Consider the following 22,519-nt stretch of genomic DNA (forward strand, 5'->3'; position numbering starts at 1 on the left):
GTGAGTGAGCAAAGCTTCTCAAACAGGAACATATGCAGTGGAGAAACACGCAAAAGACATTTATTACTAGGCTATAAATTATGAGGCAATGGCTGGGGCGTGGAGAGCCCAGCAGTCACGTTTTGGCCTTCTGCCCTTTCTCTCTGTCTTCCTGGGCTTGTATTCGGAGTTCCTCATCTAGACGTTCCTTTGCACGGACAACCTGAGGAGGAGGAGGGAGATCAGGTTCTGACAGTCTGCTCTTTGCCTGGCTGGAGGACACCTCCCGCCCCCCCACCACCAGAGGACAGTGGACTTACATGATTAAAACAGCTTTAATAGCACCCCAGGGTAGGAGGGGAAATATGTGGCATCCTTCCTCAGAGAGTTAAGGAACAACTCACCTTTGACTGCAGGTAGAAAGAGCCACCCACGGACTTATCATTCACTTTAAATAGGTGTTCATAATTCTGCCAGGAGATGAGACAGTGCACATTAGTCTCTGGGTGAGACATTAGGAAGGTCTGACCTCTGATCTATGTCATGCTGGAAGCTGGTATGACCACAAGGATCCAGAGGGACAGGTAGCTGCCATGTTTCTTTAGTTGTTCTGCCTGGGGCTTTTCAAGCTCCCACTGGCTGTGGTCAGCACTTGCACACTTGCCCTCCCTCTTCTGCCTGCTAGTGGACTACCACCCCATGGCAGATATAGGGGCCTCACCTTCTGGACCTCCTCGGGGCTCAGCTTGGAGACATTGAGAATCTGCTGGGCTTCCTGGAGGCTGAGGCCAGAGAGATTGGATGCAGCTGCAGACTGGTGCCCAGCACGCCCTCGAGCATCAGCGGCTGCCTGGCTTGCTGTGGATACACAGGTGACTGCTTAGCCCTTTTGGTGGCCCAGAGCTTCCCCCAAGCCTTCTAAGTGACATGAAAGAAACAATCGGCTCAGGAGTGGCAAACATTCCACACTGAATAGTGGATACGGCCAGACTATGCTTTTGGTCCCCCAATGTAGACTGCAAGATTTGCTCCTTTTCCTTCCCTCACTCCTTGTCCCAGAGGCCTAGCAAATGTGGAGCTTTAAGCTACCCTGGGGATTAGAGTGAAGCTACAGGCAGGGGAGGGGCAATAGCTGGTGTGTGGAGCCTCCACAATGGCCTGGCCAGTGCCTAGACTACCGCAGTAGACAGAATAGAACTTGAACTTTGCAGCCAGTCAGTCTGTTGGGATTACTCAGCTTCTTTTTTATTTTATTTTATTTTATTTATTTATTTATTTATTTATTTTGGTTTTTCGAGACAGGGTTTCTTTGTATAGCCCTGGCTGTCCTGGCACTCACTTTGTAGACCAGGCTGGCCTCGAACTCAGAAATCCGCCTGCCTCTGCCTCCCGAGTGCTAGGATTAAAGGCGTGCGCCACCACGCCCGGCTTACTCAGCTTCTTGAAGGCAGCCAGATGTGACTCTTACTTTATTTACCAAAATGGGCTGCCAAAGGGCTGCTCACCTTGGACACTCTAGCCAGGCCTAACTGGAAGTTAACTTTTCCCAAGCATAGGAAACTATCAAAGTCTGGCACTGCCTCCTACCACGGGAAAGTACGCCAGGCCACCCAAGCCACAGAACTCTACCCAAAAGAGATCCCTTTATTCACAACTGACACAACACATGGGAAACCTAAACTGGTAAGGGCTCCCAAGCATACAAGGAAATAGAGGCTTACCTGCAAACTCCTGCCTCAGGGCCCTGGCAAAGGCTCTGCCCACCACCTGCACACCCATCACAATGATCTGGGCCAGGTACTTGGCCTGTGGGCAAAAGAGGCACCTTGTTGATGGCTACTGAGCAGAGAATCTATGGACTAGCTCTTCTAAACATCCTTTCTTTGGTGGCTCCAGACACACTGGAGTTCCCAGAGGCAGACTGGCTTCCGTCAGCCTTCAGGAAAAGGCTGGATAGGATGAAGACATTATTTTTGGGACTGCCACCAGCTTAATTAGTCCAAGGCCACTGATGGCTCTCCTGTACATGTGAAATGGTCTGGCCCAACTTTTATATCACCAGGGAAAACAGATCCATCCTAACTCTCGAAAGACTATTCAAGTCCTATGACTTGAAATCCGTCTATGAATACAACAACAAAAATCACTAAAGGTCTGTGTGTGATACCGCATGCCTATAATCCTAGCATCGGGGAGGCTGAGGCAGAGTGATCATGAGACTGGATTGCATAGTAAAACCCTGTCAAACGGGGGCCAAGAAGATGGTTCAGCAATTAAAAGTGCTTGCTCATGCAAACATAAGGACTCGAGTTCAGATCCCAGTATCTGTAATAAGCCAGGAATGGTCTTGCCCTGGGTGTACCTGTTATCCAAGCACCGAGTAGGGTGGAAGCAAGAGGACCATTGGGGCTTCCTAGCCAAAAACAAGTGTTTCAGTTCAGAGAGGGAGAGGGAGAGAGAGAGAGAGACCCTGTCTCAAAGGAAAAAGGTGGAGAGTGATAAAAAAAAAAGGACACCTAACACCACTGTGCATGCAGCCATGCACAGGCGTGCATACACACACACCCCTATACAAAGGGGCAGGGAGAGCTAAGGGTCCACAAAGCTCAAGAGAGAAGATCTTACAAGGGAATTCAGTAATATAGTAAGGTAGGAACCCAGTAATTGGAAGAATACAGTCTTGTGTTAAGCTACTGGGTTCACAGGTCTATTCAGTCAGTTCGCTTTGGACAAAGATGCATGGGACCCAATTCCTACTTTCAAAGCAAGCTGTACACCCACTGTTAAAGCAGAAAAATCAACTCCCATATGGCATTGCTACCCAGATCCCAATACTATGTAAATCAAAATAACATGAAGGCCCTAGGGAGACTTGACCAGCAGCAGAGTTTAATGAGGGAATAATCAAGAATGGGGTGGAAGTTCTAGGAGAAGACAGCATTTCTCCTAGGCTGGGTCTTAAGGTGCAGGTGGAGCCATGTCACTGAGCCACAAGTGAAGCAGGCAGGTCTAGGATTAGACACCCTGGGAACATCCTAGGCTGGAAAACCACAGAAGGGAGGATGGATTTGTGGAGAACCAGTAAGCTTTTTATTGTGAAACAAATGATTTGTAGATGGTATTCATAAAACTGGATCCCATGGGGGCTGGAGAGATGACTCAGCTGTTCTAGAGGTCCTGTGTTCAATTCCCAGCAACCACATGGTGGCCCACAACCATCTGTAATGGGATCCGATGCCCTCTTCTGGTGCGTCTGAAGACAGCCAGTGGTGTACTCACATACATAAAATATTCTTTTTATAAAAAGTTACACATGGATTAAAAAAACACATACACAACTGGATGCCATGTCTGTGAAGTGATATGAGATAGTTGAGGTCCTATTACCCATAGCACCTTACTCCAAAGGAGTAACAAGGTGGCCTTGCATCAGGAACTCAGACTCTAGAATTTGCCTTTCTGGCTTCTAGGCTCTGTCCTTTCTTTAGCAAGCAGATATAATTATGGGTCATTAGGGAAACCTCACAGTAGGTTGGAATTTTATAAGCCCTACCTTCCATACGAGAAAGCATGGCCCACCGAAGTCCCTTCTGTGATCAAAGACAGGCATGGGGTTGGGCAGCTGTGGCACGAAACAGGAGTAACAAGGTGCTTGCTAATTGGTGATCTCACCTGACTTGTGCCTTGCTCACTTAGAACCACTGCCAAGTAGGACAGGAAGCTTTGAGATGGAATTCAGTTTCTGACTGGCTCTAGAGGGCTCCTGGACCTACAACCCCCCTCAGGCGATCTGCAAGTCTGCCCTTTTTGTTGCCACATACCCATCCCAGGGCCTTGGAAGCAATGATGTACTTTTCTGATAAGGTCCATGACTACTGTTAAATAATGTATGTTAAGAACTGAGGTTGAGCCAGGCGGTGGTGGCGCACGCCTTTAATCCCACCACTTGGGAGGCAGAGGCAAGGGGAATCTCTGTGTGAGTTTCGAGGCCAGCCTGGTCTACAGAGTGAGTTCCAGGACAGCCAGGGCTACACATCGAAACCCTATCTCAAAAAAACAAAAACAAAACAAAACAAAAAAAGAACTGAGGCTGACCAGCATGATAGTGCACACCTTTAATCCAAGCACTGAGGAGGCAAAGGCAGGTGGATCTGTCTGTCCAATGACAGCCCCGGTCTACATAGCAAGTTCCAGGATGGCCAGAACTATACAAACACTCAGAAAGATCTCTATGCAGCGTAACAAAAACAATAAAACAAGCTATAACTCCAGAACCCCCACTCCACCCTCAAACACTTCAAGCCAAAGGCCTAGAAGCTATTAGAGAAGGCAAAAAAAATGCCTGCAAAGGTTCACCAGCCACCTGGGATTTGCAGACAGAACTACTCATGTTTGAGATGTTCTCTGGAGGTTGGCAGACTGATACAGCATTTATGCAGGCCATCATTGGGATTATCTCCTGTACCCATCCCAGCTTCCTACCCTGGTCAAATTCTCAACCCCTATGTGCCTCAGTTTCTTGACAGCACAAGTGGCTATCAGAGATTGATGCTTACCGTGGAGCCGAAATGACACAGCAGGTAACCAGCAAATATTGGTCTGCATGTATCATTATTCTGTTTTAACAAAAGTTTTTCAAGGCGTGGTGGTGCATGCCTTTAATCCCAGCACCTGGGAGGCAGAGGCAGGCCGATTTCTGAGTTCGAGGCCAGTCTGGTCTACAGAGTGAGTTCTAGGACAGCCAGGGCTACAGAGAAACCCTGTCTGGAAAAAAAAAAAAAAAAAAAAAAAAAAAGTTTTTCAGTGGTCAGGCAGTTAGCCTGGTGGTTCATGCCTTAATCCCAGTACTCAGGAGGCAGAGGTAGGACAGCCACAAGTTCAAGGTCACCTCAGTATACATAGTAAATTCCAGCAAGGGTTATATAAGGAGACCCTGCTTGTTTTTAAAAGAAAGGAAGGAAGGAAGGAAGGGAGGGATGAAGGGAGGAAGGGAAAAGAAAGAAGAAAAGAACAAAAACACAGTTTCTTCCAGTCAGGCCCTTTGGTACCTCAGAGGTAAAATCTCCACAATGGTCTTCTAGGAGCAATGGAGAAGGGAAAGGAGCCAGAAAGGCTGAAGCCCACTGGAATCCTTCCTTCGCTTTGTAGCCTTGGACAAATTACTCAACTTTTCTGAACCACATCTTAAAACTGCAAAGTGGGGAGAATAATATCTGCAGGAGAGGTGCAAAGCCGTGGGAGGCACTGAAGACAAAAGCCAGTGCACTGCGGGGAGGAGGGTCCTAGAATCAGAGCTCCAACTGGCTTTGTTCCCAAACAGTACCTGCTTGGTGTTCATGGTCGGAGTCGAAGCTTTGCTCACAGCTGGAGATTTCCGGTGCAGAGCTCTACCAGCTACAGCCCACTCCAAGGGTATTCAAACAGCCATAACTAAGGCCCCTCTAAGAAGGCCTCTAAATAACTAACTCACTGACAAGCTTGCCAGCTCACCTGGTGGGTAACATCAGACCAAGCAGTAACTGAGGGCAGGCAACATAGCCAGGACTCCGACCCTGAAACCTGCCGTCAGCACCACGCTACTGTAGGGCCGAGGACGGTGACATCAGATAGAGGACTGCTAAGGTAGCAGCAAAGTTGAGAACCCCGATAAAACTTATAATGGAGAATGGCAGGAGTTCAAACTAGCTCCTGATCAGAGTCCTGTCCAGGGACACCCCACTAAGAGGACCATGACAACTGGCACTTACAGTTCTCTTGCTAATGAGTTATCTAGGGACTCCAAGTGTTTAGCCAATGAGCTTTTCTTCCTGGGTATCCCTTCCTGCAAAAGGTATTTTAATCTCTGGTTCACCCCGAGGAAGTCGCATGCATCTTCATCCACCATTAACAAAGCAGTTTGGACAAGCAAGAACTGTCACCTTCATCAAGGACCACCATGAGGGTGGAGGGTGGGGGCTGTGTCCTACAGAGCAGTGCCTAGTGCCTAAGTCTCCTGCAGAAGCTCCCTCAGCACTCCTGGCACTACCCTGAGCAAAGCTGGATTCCCCACACCTTAGGGCTCATCGCAGGCCCTGTTCTCTCTCTCTCTTTTTTTTAAAGATTTATTTACTATATGTAAGTACACTGTAGCTGTCTTCAGACACCCCAGAAGAGGGCACCAGATCTCATTACAAGTGGTTGTGAGCCACCATGTTGTTGCTGGGATTTGAACTCAGGACCCTCAGAAGAGCAGTTAGTGTTCTTAACTGCTGAGCCATCTCTCCAGCCCCTGTTATCAACTCTTTGAGGTTCCCAGTGATGTGTGGGTGCTTATCACCTTTATCAACATGAGCCCCATCTTAGACTGCATTTCACCTCCTGAGCAGTATGTTGGTGACCCAAGAACCCAGCACGCCACCATCAAGAAGCAGGTTTATCCCTGAGTTTACCCCAGGCATCCTTCTAATACCCCAGTGGCAAGGTGGAGATGCCGACCACCACACTTCATTTCCCAACTGGGAAGCAATATGGCACAAAGGACCTCAACAAGGGTGGTGAGCAGGGATCCCAAAAATGATGCTTAAGTCATGGAAGTGCACTAGAAGGGGCCTAGCTTTCAAGTCCGTGTACAGTGTTCCTCCAGTGCACAGTGGCAGGCCCTACAAATAGTTACTGGTGTCCCAGCTAGACAGGAGGAAGGTGGGTACGACAATGGCATTTATGACAGTGTTTCTGGGTCCCTACTGGCCTGAACAGCACATATCTGAAAGAACATGATTGTCCATGAATCAACACTTTAATCAAGTCACTCTTAGCTCTGTTTGGCCAAAGCTACAGTCTCATACAGTCCACTCCCCAGGCAGGATTTCTGTATGCCTCCAATTCTGAGGAGAGGCTCTGGCGGGGGGCCCAGTTCTTACACAGTGACCCACTTCTGATGCACTGCACTGACCTCCTTCCTATCTAGACACCGTCAGAGACTCAACACTGCCAAGGCGTGGTGGTAGTAGTGCCCTTGGGAAGTGGAGGCAGGAGGGTTTGAGTTATAAAGCATGACAGTGCCCCAACCCAAACCTGGGCCATTCCTAAGGACTTGGCAAACTTAGATATAATCCAGGGGTAATCTTCTAGGCTCCTCCTACCTCACCTTCCAACAGTATTTTCTCATCCTCTTTTGGAGGTAGTACTGGGGATTGGATCTAAGGCCTTACCTGTGGTGGGCAAGCACTGCAACACTGAGCTATACCCTCAGCTCTATGTACTAAAGTTGCCCTGGAACTCACAAATTCCTGATCTTCCTGGCCCAGCCTTTCTTTTTATTTATTTATTTATTTATTTATTTAATGCATATGAGTACGCTGTCACTCTCTTCAGACACACCAGAAAAGGGCATCGGATCCCATTCCAGATGGTTGTGAGCCACCATGTGGTTGCTGGGAATTGAACTCAGGACCTCTGGAAAAGCAGTCAGTGCTCTTAACCGCTGAGCCATCTCTCCAGCCCCCCCTTGTTTTTCTTTTTTAATATTTTTTATTAGGTATTTTCATCATTTCTGGCCCAGCCTTTCAAGTGCTGGGTTTACAAGTATAAGCCTTACACGAGCAGCTGAGGTAAGTTCAAGGTTGAATGTGGAGAATGCACGCTAAAGACCGAGTTCCACGAGGAATCAACAAAGGTTCTTACTAAATGGCAGTGACCTAATTACAAGGAATAATATGGTGGCAAATGTTTATTTAGTCTCAGAACAGAACACGAACAAAGCTGGGGCCAAACTGACTCTTGTGGGAAAGATGAGCTTGGAAAAGTCAAATTCTCCGAGCTTCAGATCCCTTAAATTAAAATGGGGACGATTGAGAAGGCTTACATGACAATCTACATAAAGGTTCAGCTCCAGACAACGCATTGTGAGCGGTTAACTACCTACTTTCCCATGACCAAGGAAGATGCTCCCAGCTGGGTGAGATGGCGCACACCTTTACTGTCAGCGCTTGGGAGCCAGAGGCAGAGACAAAAGGATCTCAGTGAGTTTAAAGCCAGCCTGAGCACATAGGTCGTTCCGAGCGAGCCACACTATCTATATACATAGTGACACTCAGTCTCAAACAAATAGGCTTCCCTAACCTTCCAATCACTTAGGGGCAAATCTCAAGAACCTGCGGGCAACTTTCAGGTGCCAATGGTGCCACAAACGCTCGGCCTTTCTGGTTTCAATTCTAGCATGTCTCAGTCAGGTCTATCACTTTCTTGGACGAGCCAACTGTCAAACGCTGTTAAAAGCCAAGCGACACACCACCAATATCGCCGAGTCCTGCCACTCAGGAGCCGGCCCAGTCAACGATCGTCTCCTCCCACTGCCCGCAGCGGACCGCGCACGCCGAGGCAGGGAACGCACAGGCCGGGCTTGGCCGGGAGCTTTCCGCCAACCGAGCCTCGGTTCCCGGGTCCGCGGTCGTCACTGCCCGGGCACCAACGACCGACCCGGCGCCACGCTACAGACCCTGCTTCCTGTGAGGAACCCGGGGGGCTCACGGCATCAGGACCAGAGCCCGCTGCTGGACTCTGACTAGACCTCCCTTCCCGAACACCCCATTCCGGGCCTCACCATGGCGGACGCTCCACTTTAGGAGGACGGGTGCCGCTTCCCGACCCAGTGGGACCAGCTCAAGGGTTGCTGGTGGGTCAGAGGTCAAGGGAGACCGGAGAGCGCGTGCGCAAGGACGCGACGCGTTTCCAGAGGCGTGACTCTCGCGGCAACGCGCATGTGGGCGGAGCCTGCCTGGGGCCAGAGGACCAGTGGGCGGCCCCAGACTTGGTGCAGTTTGGTGGCCTTCCCTTCATTTTCCCAAAACATTTAGGAAGAAGCCATCATATGAAATAAACCAGAGTATAATAGGGTTGGAGGTCAAAATCGCTAGAATATTTAAGAAAACCAGGTATTTCAAAATAGGATTTATTTCACATTTCCCCTTCTGGTGAAGCTCTTTCCTAGCCGCCTGAGGAACTGTTTGTGTCCATGTTCAGTCAACTCTGTAATCTAATGCCATCTCCTCAGTGAGGTCCACCAAGTTCCCTACTACAGTGGCACGCCAAGCATGCTGTCCTGACTTCAAAGGTCTGAGGTGACCTTTAAACAACAGGTGCTTATTTTATTTCTCTCTGATTTTTGTTTTTTTGTTTTGTTTTGTTTTGGTTTGGGTTTTTTTTTTTTTGGTTTTTCGAGACAGGGTTTCTCTGTACCCCTGGCTGTTCTGGAACTCACTTTGTAGACCAGGCTGGCCTTGAACTCAGAAATCCACCTGCCTCTGCCTCCCGAGTGCTGGGATTAAAGGCGTGCGCCACCACTGCCCGGCTTGTTTTGTTTTGTTTTGTTTTTGAGACAGGGTTTCTCTGTGTAACCCTGGCTGTCCTGGACCTCGATCTGTAGACCAGGCTGGCCTTGAACTCATAGCATTCTGCCTGTCTCTGCCTCCTGAGTGCTGGGATCAAAAGGCGTGTGCCACCACTGCCCAGCTGCTACTGGAATCTTTATGCCAGGTTTGGTCTCTAGTCAAGCTTCTTTGCTTGGTTTGCAAAGGCTTCTCTTCAAGTCCTCACAAGACCTTCTCTGGTCTGTGTGTTGGGACAGTTCCATCAAGACATCCATAATTCACACACCAAGCAGTTCCACCTTTTGGAGTGTACAGTTCAGTTCTGCCATGACCAACATCCAGATCAGACCAGTTCTTGCCCAGCCGCCACGCACGTCCCTACTTTGAAATCTACTCATCTGTACTTTGTGTCTGGGCTTCTCATGAACAGTCCACAGAATCAGAATCAGAACAACACATGGTCTTGTAACTCCATTATTATTTCATGCTTCCTTTTCCCCCTTAGTTCTCAACCTGTGCATCTTAACTCCTTTGGCAAGTTTCTACCTCCAGAAATATTTACATTGTGATATATAACAGTACCAAAATTACAGTTATGAAGTAGCATTGAAAGTAAGTTTTCTGATTGGGGTCACCACAACATGAGGAACTGTATCAAAGGGCTGCAGCATTAGGAAGGTTGAGAACTGCTGCTCTATGACATAATTTTTTTTTTTAACATTTATTATCATTGCCATGTCTCCTACTAGAGTAGGCACTCACAGTGGGCAGGACATTTATGCCTTTACTCCTAGCTATCAAGCACAGGGACAGCTGCCTGGCTTGGGTACTCATGTATGTTTGGTGAATGGCCTTAAGTCAGATGCCTCTAGACCAGTGGTTCTCAACTCTCCTAACCCTTTAACATAGTTCCTCATGTTGTGGTGACCCCCAACTATAAAATTATTTTTGTGGTTACTATTATGGACCTTAATGTAAATATCTGTGTTTTCCAATGGTCTTAGGCCACCTGTGAAAGGGTCACTTGACCTCCCAAAAGGGTTTGTGACCCACAGCCTGAGAACCTCGGACCTAGACCACTGCCCAACCTACCTCCACATTCTCCCTTCCCTGAGTACACTACTGACCTTCCATTTGCTTGCCATTGGGTCCTTCAGATCTTAGTTTTCGTTTTAGGAACGGAAGCACCCCCCCCCCCCAGGCCCTGATCCTGCTTGCCGTAAGCCCAAGTCAGCTCCTTTTCTGTTTCCTCATATTGCTTTCCTATGCACTGTCTGGTTCCCTAGTGTAACAGAGCTGTAGTCAGCGGAAGCGCCATCTTTCCTGTATATTACAAGGAATGTGTAGCAAAGTGAAACCAGCACGAACAGGAACAGACCTGAATCTTGCTCGTTCACTTATATCCCTGTATCCTTCTTTCTATATTCCCAGGGAGTGGAACAGCACAAGAGGCAGCCGGCTTAGAAAAGTTTAATTGCTGGAAACATCCAGAGCATATCCTATATAGGCTGTTTGTTATGGGGTCCACACCACTGTAATGAGGCTGTTAGCTCCATGAGACCCTTTCTCCTCAAGCCAGGAGAAGCAGGACAAATGGTCCTAGGCCCCTAAGGAGAAAGCTGCTCCCAACAGCCTGGTGGGGGACCAGCCCCCAGTGTCCTTGACTGAGGCTGGTGCAGTAGGCAAGATAGCTTGGCTTGTAGTAACTGAAGATGTTAGAGGAAATCAGCAGAAAGACTGGGAGAGACAGGGCATCCCGAGTTGGCCCAGAGACATGCTACTGAGACCTACCTCCCACCCACTGGTGTCACATGCTAACAGGCAGCTGAAGATAAACAGTTGGCTCCAGAGGGCCAAGGTGCAGACAGTCTCTGCAGCTGCATGGAGGCCCAGCAGCTGTGGAAGTGCCTGAGGCTTCCGTGACACTCAGGGCTTCTGAGCTGGATGTGCGTGCCAGGGCCAGTGCAGCATTGTCCAGGTTGCAGAGATCTAAGGTGTGGAGGGGCAGCAGGTGGTTCTAGGAGGTGGCAGTGGCAGCTGTGACTAGGCGTGCCTCTCGTGCAGGCTAGTCCTGGGGTGAGGAAGCAGGAAGCAGGAGTTAGAGGCCTGAGAGGTGAAAGAATGCAGCACAGTGTCTCCAGGAGGACAGTGCTGCTGGCTGAGGGAGCCTGGCCAAGTGCCACTCACCCACTCATCTTCATCCACCCCTTCAAAGGAGTCCTGTGGCAGTGGGTCTTCTCGGTTCCCCAGCTTTGCTACCATGGCATTCAGCAGCTGTGAAAGTGGACAGGAGAGGCACCGAAAGAAATGACTCTCCGACCTCAAGAACTTAAAACCCCATTTTAAACCCCAACAATGCTAAAAAGCGCCCTTTCAGTTAGAACTAAGTTGATGGGTTTTCATTGTGAAACACAGTAAAAAGGGGTCAGAGACAAGAGACTGTAGCACATGGAACCTGACACGAGGAGCTGCCATCTCTTGTGCATTGCCTCAAAGGCTCAAGTGGACACCAGGCTCACCAAGGGCTTAGGTCTCCAATCTTTAATGTTGGTTGGGTAAGGGCTGGCTAGCATATGTGCCTCTTGCTGCCCTCCCTGGCTTCCTGTGCCCTGGGTGTGACTCCCTACCCAGAGTCTGGTGTGGAGACAAGGGTAACACGTGGTTCTTCCTGCCATCTGGATTGGGGCTCCTGAGTTGGCAGATAACTAAGCACATGGGGGACACTGCCTGTACCACATAGCAGCTCTCTCCCGAGGTTCACCTCTTCTTTCTTTTGTTGGTCAGACTTCTCTTCCAAGTATTGTGCTGAGGATGGGGCTCTTCGGGCAGGGACCTCACGGGGGGCTTGGCTCACTGGGGTAAAGCAAGGACAGGCATCAAAGAAGGTCCTGTTTAGAATCAACCCTCAGGGGATTTGCTGGCACAAATCAAAGAAGTGACATTAACAAGTTATTAAAGCCCCTGTTCACCAGGCCTGCCCATAGCACCAGGATATGTATATGTAAGGATACTGCATGTGTTAAGTATACAACACATGCATGTGTGTGTACATATGCATATGTGCTAGGATAAAAACATAAGCCACAGAACTTGCTCTCCAGGGCTTCAGAGACTGGGTCTGGAGACATGTCCAACATCCTTAGGAGAGCTGGAGGTCTGTGGCAGCAGGAACGAAGGACTGTACTTGGGCCTTCTGTTCCTCCTTCCACCCCTGTCCAGATTCCCTGCCCTTGCTGTCTCCCCATTTTATTCCTTACTCTACCTGGGGTCATGCCAGGGGGCTGCAAACTCAGTAGCCGGGGCTGTCCATTAGCACCCTCAAACCAGGCTTTGGCACTGAGTGCTGGCTCCCAGGTCACAGCTGTGTCCGGGAACACATCATCCTGGAAGAATTCTTTCTGCAGAGGGTGAAAGGGCTGTCCTGAGACACTGACCAGCAGCAGCCCAGGACACAGAAGGTCTGAGACCTGGCCCCACCCATGCTGGCATTCACACACTTTGCAGAACTTCAGTAGAATACGAAGGCAGATATTCCCCAAAAGTAGACAGCTGGGAGGTTTGGGGGCAAGAACTTGAGTTCCTTGGTCTCTGGCCAGCCACTAAAAGAGGAGCTTGAGTCCTTGACCCAAACTCACTCTGACCCGGGGCAGCCGGAAAGCAACAGGCTCCAAGGAGGTCTGGCGCAGCCGCAGGCATCGGGCAAACTCCACATCCTGAATGTCACACTCAGTCTTGGGCAGAAGGACAAAACCCTAGGGGGAGTGAGGAAGCAGGCGCTAGAGTCAATCCTCCTGGGTGGAGCATCCTGGAGTAGCAGAATTCCTTAGGCCCAGACAAGCCTACCCTCAGGTAGCCATGGTTCTTTGAATGAGAAGTTTTCCATGGGCTCATCTATTTGAATGGTTGATTCTCAGACGGTGGAGCTAAACAGGCTAAAGAGGCATTGCCTTGTTGGAAGAGGCTGCCACTGTGAACGAGCTTAGAGGTTTTAGAAACCCATGCCTTTCCACAGTCGGCTCTCCTTCCCCACCTGCTGCCCATCTCCCTGCCACGATGGTCACAAACTACCCTCTGAATCAGTGAGCAAGCCCACAGTTAAATGTGTTCTTTTATAAGGTGCCTTGGTCATGGTGTCTCTCCACAGCAACAGAGCAGTAACTAAGACAGTACTGGTGTGCTGTCAATGGGAAGAGCTCGTGCTTTTAAGGGAAAAAGACCAGATATGTAGCACTGGCCTATTTCTACAGAGAACAAAGTCCCGCCAAGTCCTACTTCAAGCCGTTGAAAAGAGATGTGAGGGGTATGCTACTGTGGGAGGGGCATGCCACTGTGGGACAGTCCCCTGAGAGTTTAACACACATGCACACCACATCAAGATAAGCAAGCAACTGCCGGGCGTGGTGGCGCACGCCTTTAATCCCAGCACTCGGGAGGCAGAGGCAGGCGGATTTCTGAGTTCGAGGCCAGCTTGGTCTACAAAGTGAGTTCCAGGACAGCCAGGGCTAAACAGAGAGACCCTGTCTCAAAAACAACAACAACAAAAAAAACAAAACAAACAAACAAAAAAAAAAACCAAAAGATAAGCAAGCAACTAAAGAGAATCTGTTTCCTTGGATTTCTATTTGACTGACTGAGACAAAGTTTCACCATAGCACCCAAGTTGGTCTCAACTCATGATCCTCCTACCTTGGCCTCCAGAAAAGTGGTATGACAGGTATGTGCCACCATGCCTGGTTCATTTAACTTAACCTTATATGGTTTAATTTGTAGTAGTGGCTGAATATAAAGCCAGCTCTCCAAGCTCCTGGATTACTACAGTCTGCTCTATCTGCTGCTGGGCACAGGACCTCGGCTCTCCTGACTCCCATTGGCTCCTGCACTTCCGCACACGGCCACGAGGGGGCACGGAAACCTTGCAGTGCAGCTTAGGGACAGGAGGTTCAGTGGTGAGGGTGATTATCACCTTGTGAGGGTCAGGTGATGTGAAGCTGTTGCACTCCAGGAAGAAAGGGGCCTCCGGGAGCACCTCATACAGGAACACACGGGTATCGCCCTGGGGGACAGAGGGAAGGGTGTGAAAGGAAAGCACCCAGCCTCATCAGACCCTGCCCGACACCCAGCCAGTCCATTCCAGCTAACCTTGCCAGTGAGAAGCACCAGGCCTGTGTCAGGGTCATAGCTGGGAAGCAGGGTCGAGGGAGCTACATCAAGGCCCAGCAGTGCTGAAGGGCCTTGTGCCAGGGCATCAGCTATGTACAACTGTAGCTGGCGTTCACTCCGGCTGCCAAGGAGTCAGGGGTAGAGCAGATTCTTAGAGCTGAAGAGGCCTGAGGTAGGGCAAAGACTCCCACAGAGACCCTACTCCTTTCTGGGCTGCATAGCCTAAGGGCCAGTAGTCAAAGGAGAGATGAGCCCTTAAAAGTGGCCTGGTGGGGGAAACAGTGTCCAACTTCCTGCTTGGCTTCCACTTGTCCTCTATACAACCCTGACCCCAGTGACTAGCCTGATCTACTGCGGCCTCCTGTCTGGCCTTCTTCCCTCATGGTCTGTGTTGCACCCTCAGCTCCAGCAGGGCTGGACATCTCCCCTGCAGTTCAGCCTTTCTCCTCAGGCTTGGATGACCCAGATCATATGATACCTTCCTTGGGATGCCCTCCCCAATCCATCATGCAAAGTACCCGAGGCCTACCCCTCAGGCCTCTCCTGAGGCTTGGTTCTCTTCCCTGTGTTCTACTTGGTCTCCATCAGGCACGGGTTCCTGGGCCTGACCTCACCCTCTGAACCCCGTTATGACATATTTCTTCTCCAACACTTTCTCCCACCCAACCAATTGCCTACCTATTCATCTGTCTAATCATTCACCAATTTATCTACCCATCACTCTATAATCCACTGATCCATTGAATGTATACACACACACACACACACACACACACACACATACACCTACCACCTCATTTATCCATTCTTCCATTTAATCACCCATCATGGGTGGGAACAGTTTTTGTTTTATTTTGAGACAGGGTCTCTCTACTATGCAGTCCTGGATGTCCCTGAACTCCTAATGTAGTCCTCAAACTCACAGAAATCCACCTGTGCTGGGAACTTAAGGCACATACCATCACACATGGCTGTGGCAAGTTTTTGCAAGCTGTGACTTTGGGAAAAAGGAACCAAGACAGCTGATGGAGCCAGGGTATGGTAGTCCCTAAGTCCTCACCTGTCAAAGCCAGATACCAGCAGACAACCACCACCACACACCCAGACAATGCGGGCTCCACGGCCACCTTCAGGTCCTGGACCTTCCTGTTGAGGTACGTCACATGAAACTCAGTCAAAGCCCCCTCCAAATCAGTAAAGAGACCTTTTACCAAATCAGTAAAAGAGACCTTTTACCAAATCAGTAAAAGAGACCTTTTACCAAATCAGTAAAGAGACCTTTTACCTTTTACCAAATCAGTAAAAGAGACCTTTTACCTTTTACCAAATCAGTAAAAGAGACCTTTTACCAAATCAGTAAAAGAGACCTTTTACCAAATCAGTAAAAGAGACCTTTTACCAAATCAGTAAAAGAGACCTTTCACCTTTAGCCCAAAGGTGCCCACCTATGGGGATGCAGAGCTGCCCCAAGGCTCATTCATAGACCCTGTTCCCTTCCCCCAGTTCCATAAAGCTGCTCAGGGACAGTAAGACCTTGAAATTCCCCCACCCCCAGCCCATGCATGTGCACCTGCAGGGATGTTCAAAGGGCTGTAGACCCTAACTTTGTCTCTGTCCCAGATCAAGCATGCTTACCTGTAGGGGTAAAGGGCTGCTGCGGGGTTCATAGACCCGCACATGCCCATCCTTGCATACGGTGGCCAGCTGCTTTCCATCTGGACTCCAGGCCAAGCTAAAAATCTGGAGAGAGACAAGGGCGTAAGAGGGAGCCTCTCCTCTCATTTCTGGGCCCCTGTCTCTGCAGTTGTCCTACCTGGTCCTGATGGCCCTGCAGTTTCAGCCGCTCAGCTCCAGCCTGAAGGTCCCAGATGCGAATGGTTAGGTCATAGGAACTGGAAGCCAGTACATCGGCAGCCAGGGGGTGGAAGCGCAGAGAGTAGATCTTTTCTGTGTGGCCTGGAGAGGACCAGGAAGTGATATTGAGTCCCTGGGAAGCCACTGCCCCAACTGGCTCTGTCTATCAGGTCCCTCTAACCTGTGAGCACAGTCTCAGGTGTGGTGAGAACATTCTCGAGGCCACCAGGGGGCACCCGCCATAGTCGGATCCGGGCATCCTCCCCAGCTAGGAGAGAGGAGTGTATCTTCACTGCAGGGCCAGACATACTTGGCTTCCCTGCTCACTGAGGGACTGGAGCCTTCTCTCAGTCCTGGGCACCCAGGCTCCTTACCCACAGCAAGCCGGTGTGGGTCAAAGGGATCCCAGACCAGATCCATTACAGCTGTCCCATTCTGAAGTGTAGGCAATGCTGTGTCAGGCAGGCGGCCTGGCTTCTGCAGCTGTAGGAGAAACCCCCATCCAAGGCATATCAGAGCCAAGCACAAGAGCCAGTCCCAGGAAAACAGGCGCCTGGGACCCACCTTCTTAAACAGACAGCCTCACTACTGGGTGGCCCAAGCTCTCTGCCTTAGCCAACTTGTGATAAGTCCCAAGTGCCAACTGTGAGGCCCCAGAAAGTGAGGGCATAGCAACATGGACTGGTGGGAGGAGTCAGGTGGGACTGGTGGGAGGAGTCAGGTGGACTGATGAGAGGAGTCAGGCTTGGAGCTCAGGTAGCTTGGGTTTGAACCCTGCTCCACTTAGGAAGCTGTATGACAGGGTCAGGTCACTACACCTCTCTGATCTTTACTCTCATTTGAAAGATGGGGTAAGGAGCCTACCACACGAGGCTGCAGGGGTGGTCAGGGTTATGCCGGGCAGCAGCCTAATGCATGCATGGTCTGTGCTCAGTGAGTCGGGGTAGACCTTAGTGTCCTGTTCTTGCCCACTACAGGGACCTGAGTCAGGGTAACCCTGATGGGGCAGGGCCCTTACCTCAAGCACAGCTACCTGCCCACCACTGCTGAGCAGGGGAACAGCCACACGCAGCCGGTTAGCGCAGAAGCCATCACTCTCACCAGGTGTTGTGAGGTTGAGTCCCTTAAGGTTGGTGATGTGACTGTCGCGGTGGAGGAGGCTGCCCTGAGTGTGGCGAAATTTAGAACTGGGGCCTGGTGGGCAGTGGGGGACACAAGCAAGTGTGAGAAAGCTGTGCCTGCGCATCCTGTACCTAGTTATGGCCACCCACTGCCCTCGTCATTGGAAGGAGTCTGGTGTGGGTCCAGCTAGGCTACTGTGGGTGGGGTTGCCATGCACAGCTAGTCTATGAAGCTTGCCCACGTTCCTCTACAGCCTGAAAGCTGGTGGTCCTAGAGGCACAAGCCTGGGCTAGTCTATATAAGGTCTCTGCTTAGGGCTGGTGGAAGACAGGGCCCTCCCGCTATGAGCAGCTTACCCAGCAGGCTCTGAAGGGACCTCTGACTGGGGCTGGTACCAATGCCGCTCGTGCTGGAGAGTGAAGGCCCCAGACTGGATGGTGTGGAGGGTGAGATCAGTGAGCTAGGGGAAGAAAAGCCCTCCTGGAGAGAAGGATGTGGTCAGCCAATGGTCCCTGGGTGTACTAACCAAGCAGAAAGGGGTCAGATGGCCAATTCCTGGGCAATGTGTCTGGGCTCCTCTGGGCTTTGGGATAATGCTCTGGGCATGAGCCTGCTGAAGCATGAGTCAGGTGGCAATTGAAAGAGGGAAATGAGCTTTAGGTCATGGGGTCAGAGGTGGCTGCTCCTGTCTCCCAGTTTTCTTGGGGGGTAGGTGGGGGACAGTACAGCTGCCAGCATTTCAACAACCCTGCCTCTTTAACACCTGCTCAGCTTAGCACACAGTGCTAAGTTCTTTACTATGCTGCACACACCTCTGTTATGCCTGACAGCTAAAGATCATAAAGGCTATTTGGCAGGTGAACAGAATAGCCTCTTGACCTCTTCACTATCTACTGTGGTATCTCATTAGCTGTAGGTGAGGTGACTTGGTACTTACACTCAGGTCTGTGTCAGCTCTGGGCATCTCTGCAGGCTGGACCATGTCAGGGGCTGGTTCTATAGTGGGCACCAGGGAGGACGTGAAGCAAGGATGGGGTCGGCGGGCTGGGTTGAGGCTGACCTTCTGAACCTGTGGGTAGGCTGGTCACTGAGGGAGGCACATGCTGCCGGGTATAAAGGGGCCCTTTGGAGGGTAGACATGAGGTTGAGAGAACCAAATGGGAGCTCCCAGGGGTTGCTGGGACCAGGGGATGAGAGGGGAGCAGCATGAGGCAGGGCTGGCCTTACCTGCTGGTTATCCCCAGCCCACCACATGTAGGCATCAGAAGCAGGCACAGAACCGGCTGTGTCTGGAAACAGGTCCTCATGGAACTCTACAGCCTGGTGAGGGACAGGCAGAGAGCTAACGAGGCCCAAATCCCCTTGGTCCCTCTCCAATCCCTTGCCAGGGCCCCTCTCACTTTTCGGGGCACGTGGTGGCTGATGGGTATGATGGCTGTGTCACTCAGCTGCAGGACTTGGAGCACCTCGCAACTCATGACAGCCAGTGCTCGCCGGGGAACAAGGGCTGCTCCTCGTAGTACATTCTCTAGAATGCACTGGGTCACTGTCAAGGACATCATAGGGGACAGTCAGCAAGGGAAGCAATTCAGTGGTGGGGCGTCAAGGAAAGCAAGGACTCACCTGGGCTCAGTGCAGGCTGCTGTGGGGTCACCTCGTAACAGTATAGCTGATTCTCACCCTGAAACAAACACAGCCTGACTTCCACCTGACCATGTGCTGTAGAACTGCAGCAACCACTCAGAGGCCTTGATTCTGCTGGGTGCTGAGCTGCACCCGCCTCAGGCCTTCCCTCCGCACTCATTACTTTATGTGGTGAGAACCATCAGCATTTATGGCACACCAACGGCATACCAAACACCGTGGTCTTTTCCTCCTAAGGACAACCTAGAGGTCATTTCATCTTGGCTGCCTACGTGGGATGTACAGTTCTCGCTCACAGGAAACAGCCCAGGGGCCTAATTTCTGAGTAGTGCACATGGAGGGCAGTGGGTGGGGGTGATTCAACTTTTTGCTCACCTTTCCTGCCAGGACCAACAGCCCAGAGTCTGGATCCAGCAGAGGTATCAGAGGCCTGGGGAGAGAGGGCCAGCGGGCTGGGTGACAGGATGACAGCAGGAAGTCTGCAAGGCTGTGACCTCAGAGCAGGGACCAGGAAGGTTCTAGCTGGACCTAGCCGGCCTCTAAATCCTCAATCTCTTCTTTTGGCGCTGCCCTTGTACTAAGCCACAGTCATCCAGCTGCTCTGTTCCCTGCAGCACTTGCACTGGCCTGGGCATTGGGAGCTCAGGCCTGATTCTACTCCAGGCACTCATGAGAACATACACAACGTTACTTCAACCAGTGTATGTGACCAGAACAAGCAAGGAGGTTAAGCGGGTAGCTGCTCCAACCAGGGACTCTCCAACCTCCAGTGCAGCCTACGCAGAGTGAGCCTACTTTGGGGGCTCCAGGGATAGGGTGGTACTGTCTTCTTCATCACTCTATATCCTAGAAGCTCAGATGGCCTCTGTACTAGTTCAAGCTGCCTGTGACCGGCTGTGCCCAGCAGTGAGAAAGGCTGCAATATTGCCAGGCTTTCCTGGACAACCCCCCCCCCCCCGCCCCTGCCACCCCGCAGCGACAGCCCAGAGCAGCAGAAAGCACATTCCTGAGGTGAGGACATGGGGGAGGGGGTTGGGGTAGGCTGGGAGCCCAGAACCATGACAGCCCAAGGCCAACCTTTTCACTGGCCAAGAACTTCCACCTCCCCTCTCTGGGCCCTGGAGACCCTTTACATAAAAGCCCCAGGCCCAAGGCACCCTGCCTTGCAATGACCTCTCGTTGAAGGAGGGGCATCCAAGAGAACTTGAGAATCTTCTGGTTATTTTTTGAGTCAGGGTATCTTTATGTAGCCCTGGTTGTCCTGGAACTTGCTACTTAGACCAGGCTAGCCTTAAACTCAGAGATGCCCTTGCCTCTACCTTCCATGTGCTGGGGATTAAGTGCTTGCCCCATACCTGGCTGTGAGAATTTATCCCTTGCTCCTGGTCCCAAACAGTGTTCCATCCCTGTTGTGGTCCCCCAGTGGTGTCTGCTGTCCAGTCCCCTCCTCCCCTGCCTACTAGTATTCTGCCAGGAGGCACAGAGTGGGTAGAGAGCTGGGTGGGGCCCCGAAGTGTATCTGTAATTTCTTGGAGGGCCCTAAAGCTGGTAACTTGTAACACAGGCCAGGCCCTCATTACCTCAGGCTGGCAGGGTGAGCTGGCCTCACTGCTGGCCTTCTCCACTCAGCCTGACCCCTGCCTGCCACAGCAGAAGGCATGTAAGACATATAAAGGGTGGCCAGTGGCTTAGGGTCACCCTACAAGACTGGAGTTGACATTAACACTCTTCCATTTGGTTTTCCTCATTCGTTTATAATCATTTAATCTGTGCTTAGTCCTCAGCTCAGCCTGACCATGTGAATAGAGGAGAGCTGCAACCCAGTACAATGCTCAAGGCACTCAGTTGCCTGTGCACAAGGCAGACACAGTCTCAGAACTAGACAAATGCTGCAAGAAGGCTTCCTTGGGGCTGTGCAGAAGCAGGCAGGATGACTTGGTTTTGGCTGGGCCACTGGGGAATGGGTGTTTCTTTGATTCCAGTGTTAGGCAGAAGCCAGACATGACGGGGGATAGAGTCCCAGACAAGGAGAACATTATATGCCAAGAGCTTATAGCAGGAATTGAATTAAGGCCTTTTGGGGATAGGAAATGTGGTGTGTGGTGACCCTATGCAGTGAGGAGATGGCTGAGACTCAGGTGGGCAGGGCCAGGTGAAACAGAACTTCTCTCTGCAGTAGGTGATAAACAATTAGAAGGTTGTTATTTTTGTTTGTTTTGTGAAACTTGGGAATTCTGATTCAGGGCCTTATACATGTTAGGCGAATCACTCTACCATCCCAAGCTAGATGGTACGATTTAAACAAAGTAGGGAGGGAACAAGATGGCCCTGAGATGGGTGCACAGACTTTTGAGGAAGGAAAGGTTGGGAAATTGGGAACTAAAGGAGCACAGCACTGGAGCAGAGCTGGAGACAACCCTGTGGCCTTCTGCTGTACTGCCCAGCAGAGAGCATGAGAAGAACCCCAAGAATTCCACTGGAGCACAGACAGTTTGCCAGCTCTCTGAAACACCTCCTGAAGAAGCCTGTTTAGGCCTCCCCTCATGCCACCCCCTCAGAGCCTGCCCACTGACTCAGGTGTTGGGTGGCAGGAGCAGGAAGTCAGAGAGGGCAGGGCTGGCTCCTCTGACAGGTCAGGCCAGTCCTCCTTGCCTCAGGTAGAGCCATCTGGACATCTCTGCTAGGCAGAAGCATCCTGCTGCCCACTGCCCAGAATGGGCAGGGAAATGGGGTCACAGCATCCGGCACTAACAGCCAATAACTGGCACAGGCCTGCCTTTAGGCCTTGTGAAGAGAGCCAAGCTGTGTTTGGGTCAGGATGCAGAACACACTTTGACTTGACAGAAGGCCAGACGGGAAGGGATACTGTGCCCATACCTGTGCTGCTGCTGTGGTCACTAGGCTTACCGCCTTGAAGGGTTTCACAGACATCTGTCCAGAGTTTACCCCAGATCCAAAGTCGGAGAAAGGCAAAGGCCTGGAGCTATTCCTAACTAGAAGACTAAGGATGTTGCCACCTACTAGATGGTAAGAAGTGACTACGGTCTGACAATGTCATGAGCCTGCCAAGTGCCCTGTGATGATACTGTGAAAGAACAGGGGTGGAGTTGCTGGGGGACAGCAGCTCTTGAACATCTCCGCTATCCCCTCCATTCATGCCATATATCCCATAGATCTGTCACTGCCATCCAGGCTGGGCCAAAAGCATCCCACACTCTCTTCCCTTGTGGGGACCTGGGTGGTACCTGGAGAGCAATGAGAGACTAGACAAGATGGGATATACTGGAAGCTGTGAGTTCTAGGAGGATGGGGCCTCAGAGGCCTCATGGTTCATGGGAAGTGGCTTGAGACAGTCTGACTGGAAGTCACAGAGCACTTGTGTATTCCCTCGGTTTTGCTGGTACTGGATATTG

The 22,519-nt window shown here is 50.9% G+C and overlaps 2 protein-coding genes across 2 annotated transcripts in view; both read right to left on the reverse strand.

Annotated features, from left to right (window-relative positions):
- Positions 1-33: 33 nt before the first annotated feature.
- Pam16 (presequence translocase associated motor 16) lies at positions 34-8,707 on the reverse strand. The gene is made up of 5 exons (XM_021185522.3): positions 8,561-8,707; positions 1,701-1,785; positions 701-837; positions 384-449; positions 34-202 (listed from the first exon to the last, which is right to left on the reverse strand). The coding sequence occupies exons 1-5, from the start codon at positions 8,561-8,563 to the stop codon at positions 116-118; spliced, it is 378 nt and encodes a 125-aa protein (XP_021041181.1). The 5' UTR covers positions 8,564-8,707; the 3' UTR covers positions 34-115.
- A 2,073-nt stretch (positions 8,708-10,780) lies between these two features.
- Coro7 (coronin 7) overlaps positions 10,781-22,519 on the reverse strand; it is a 54,731-nt gene continuing 42,992 nt past the window's right edge. The window contains exons 10-28 of the mRNA XM_021185519.2: positions 19,482-19,536; positions 19,086-19,143; positions 18,863-19,008; positions 18,690-18,782; positions 18,400-18,531; positions 17,819-17,942; positions 17,359-17,534; positions 16,715-16,823; positions 16,522-16,608; positions 16,300-16,442; positions 16,122-16,226; positions 15,547-15,632; positions 14,466-14,607; positions 14,290-14,379; positions 12,962-13,078; positions 12,589-12,724; positions 12,088-12,179; positions 11,514-11,600; positions 10,781-11,397 (exon numbers count right to left, since the gene is read on the reverse strand). Coding sequence (XP_021041178.1) covers positions 11,392-11,397; positions 11,514-11,600; positions 12,088-12,179; positions 12,589-12,724; positions 12,962-13,078; positions 14,290-14,379; positions 14,466-14,607; positions 15,547-15,632; positions 16,122-16,226; positions 16,300-16,442; positions 16,522-16,608; positions 16,715-16,823; positions 17,359-17,534; positions 17,819-17,942; positions 18,400-18,531; positions 18,690-18,782; positions 18,863-19,008; positions 19,086-19,143; positions 19,482-19,536 — 1,984 coding nt within the window. The 3' untranslated portion in view covers positions 10,781-11,391. The remainder of the gene's footprint in view (positions 11,398-11,513; positions 11,601-12,087; positions 12,180-12,588; positions 12,725-12,961; positions 13,079-14,289; positions 14,380-14,465; positions 14,608-15,546; positions 15,633-16,121; positions 16,227-16,299; positions 16,443-16,521; positions 16,609-16,714; positions 16,824-17,358; positions 17,535-17,818; positions 17,943-18,399; positions 18,532-18,689; positions 18,783-18,862; positions 19,009-19,085; positions 19,144-19,481; positions 19,537-22,519) is intronic.

The sequence above is a fragment of the Mus caroli genome, unplaced genomic scaffold, assembly GCF_978045245.1.
Source record: "Mus caroli unplaced genomic scaffold, Mus_caroli_1 scaffold_17, whole genome shotgun sequence".
Taxonomy (NCBI): domain Eukaryota; kingdom Metazoa; phylum Chordata; class Mammalia; order Rodentia; family Muridae; genus Mus; species Mus caroli.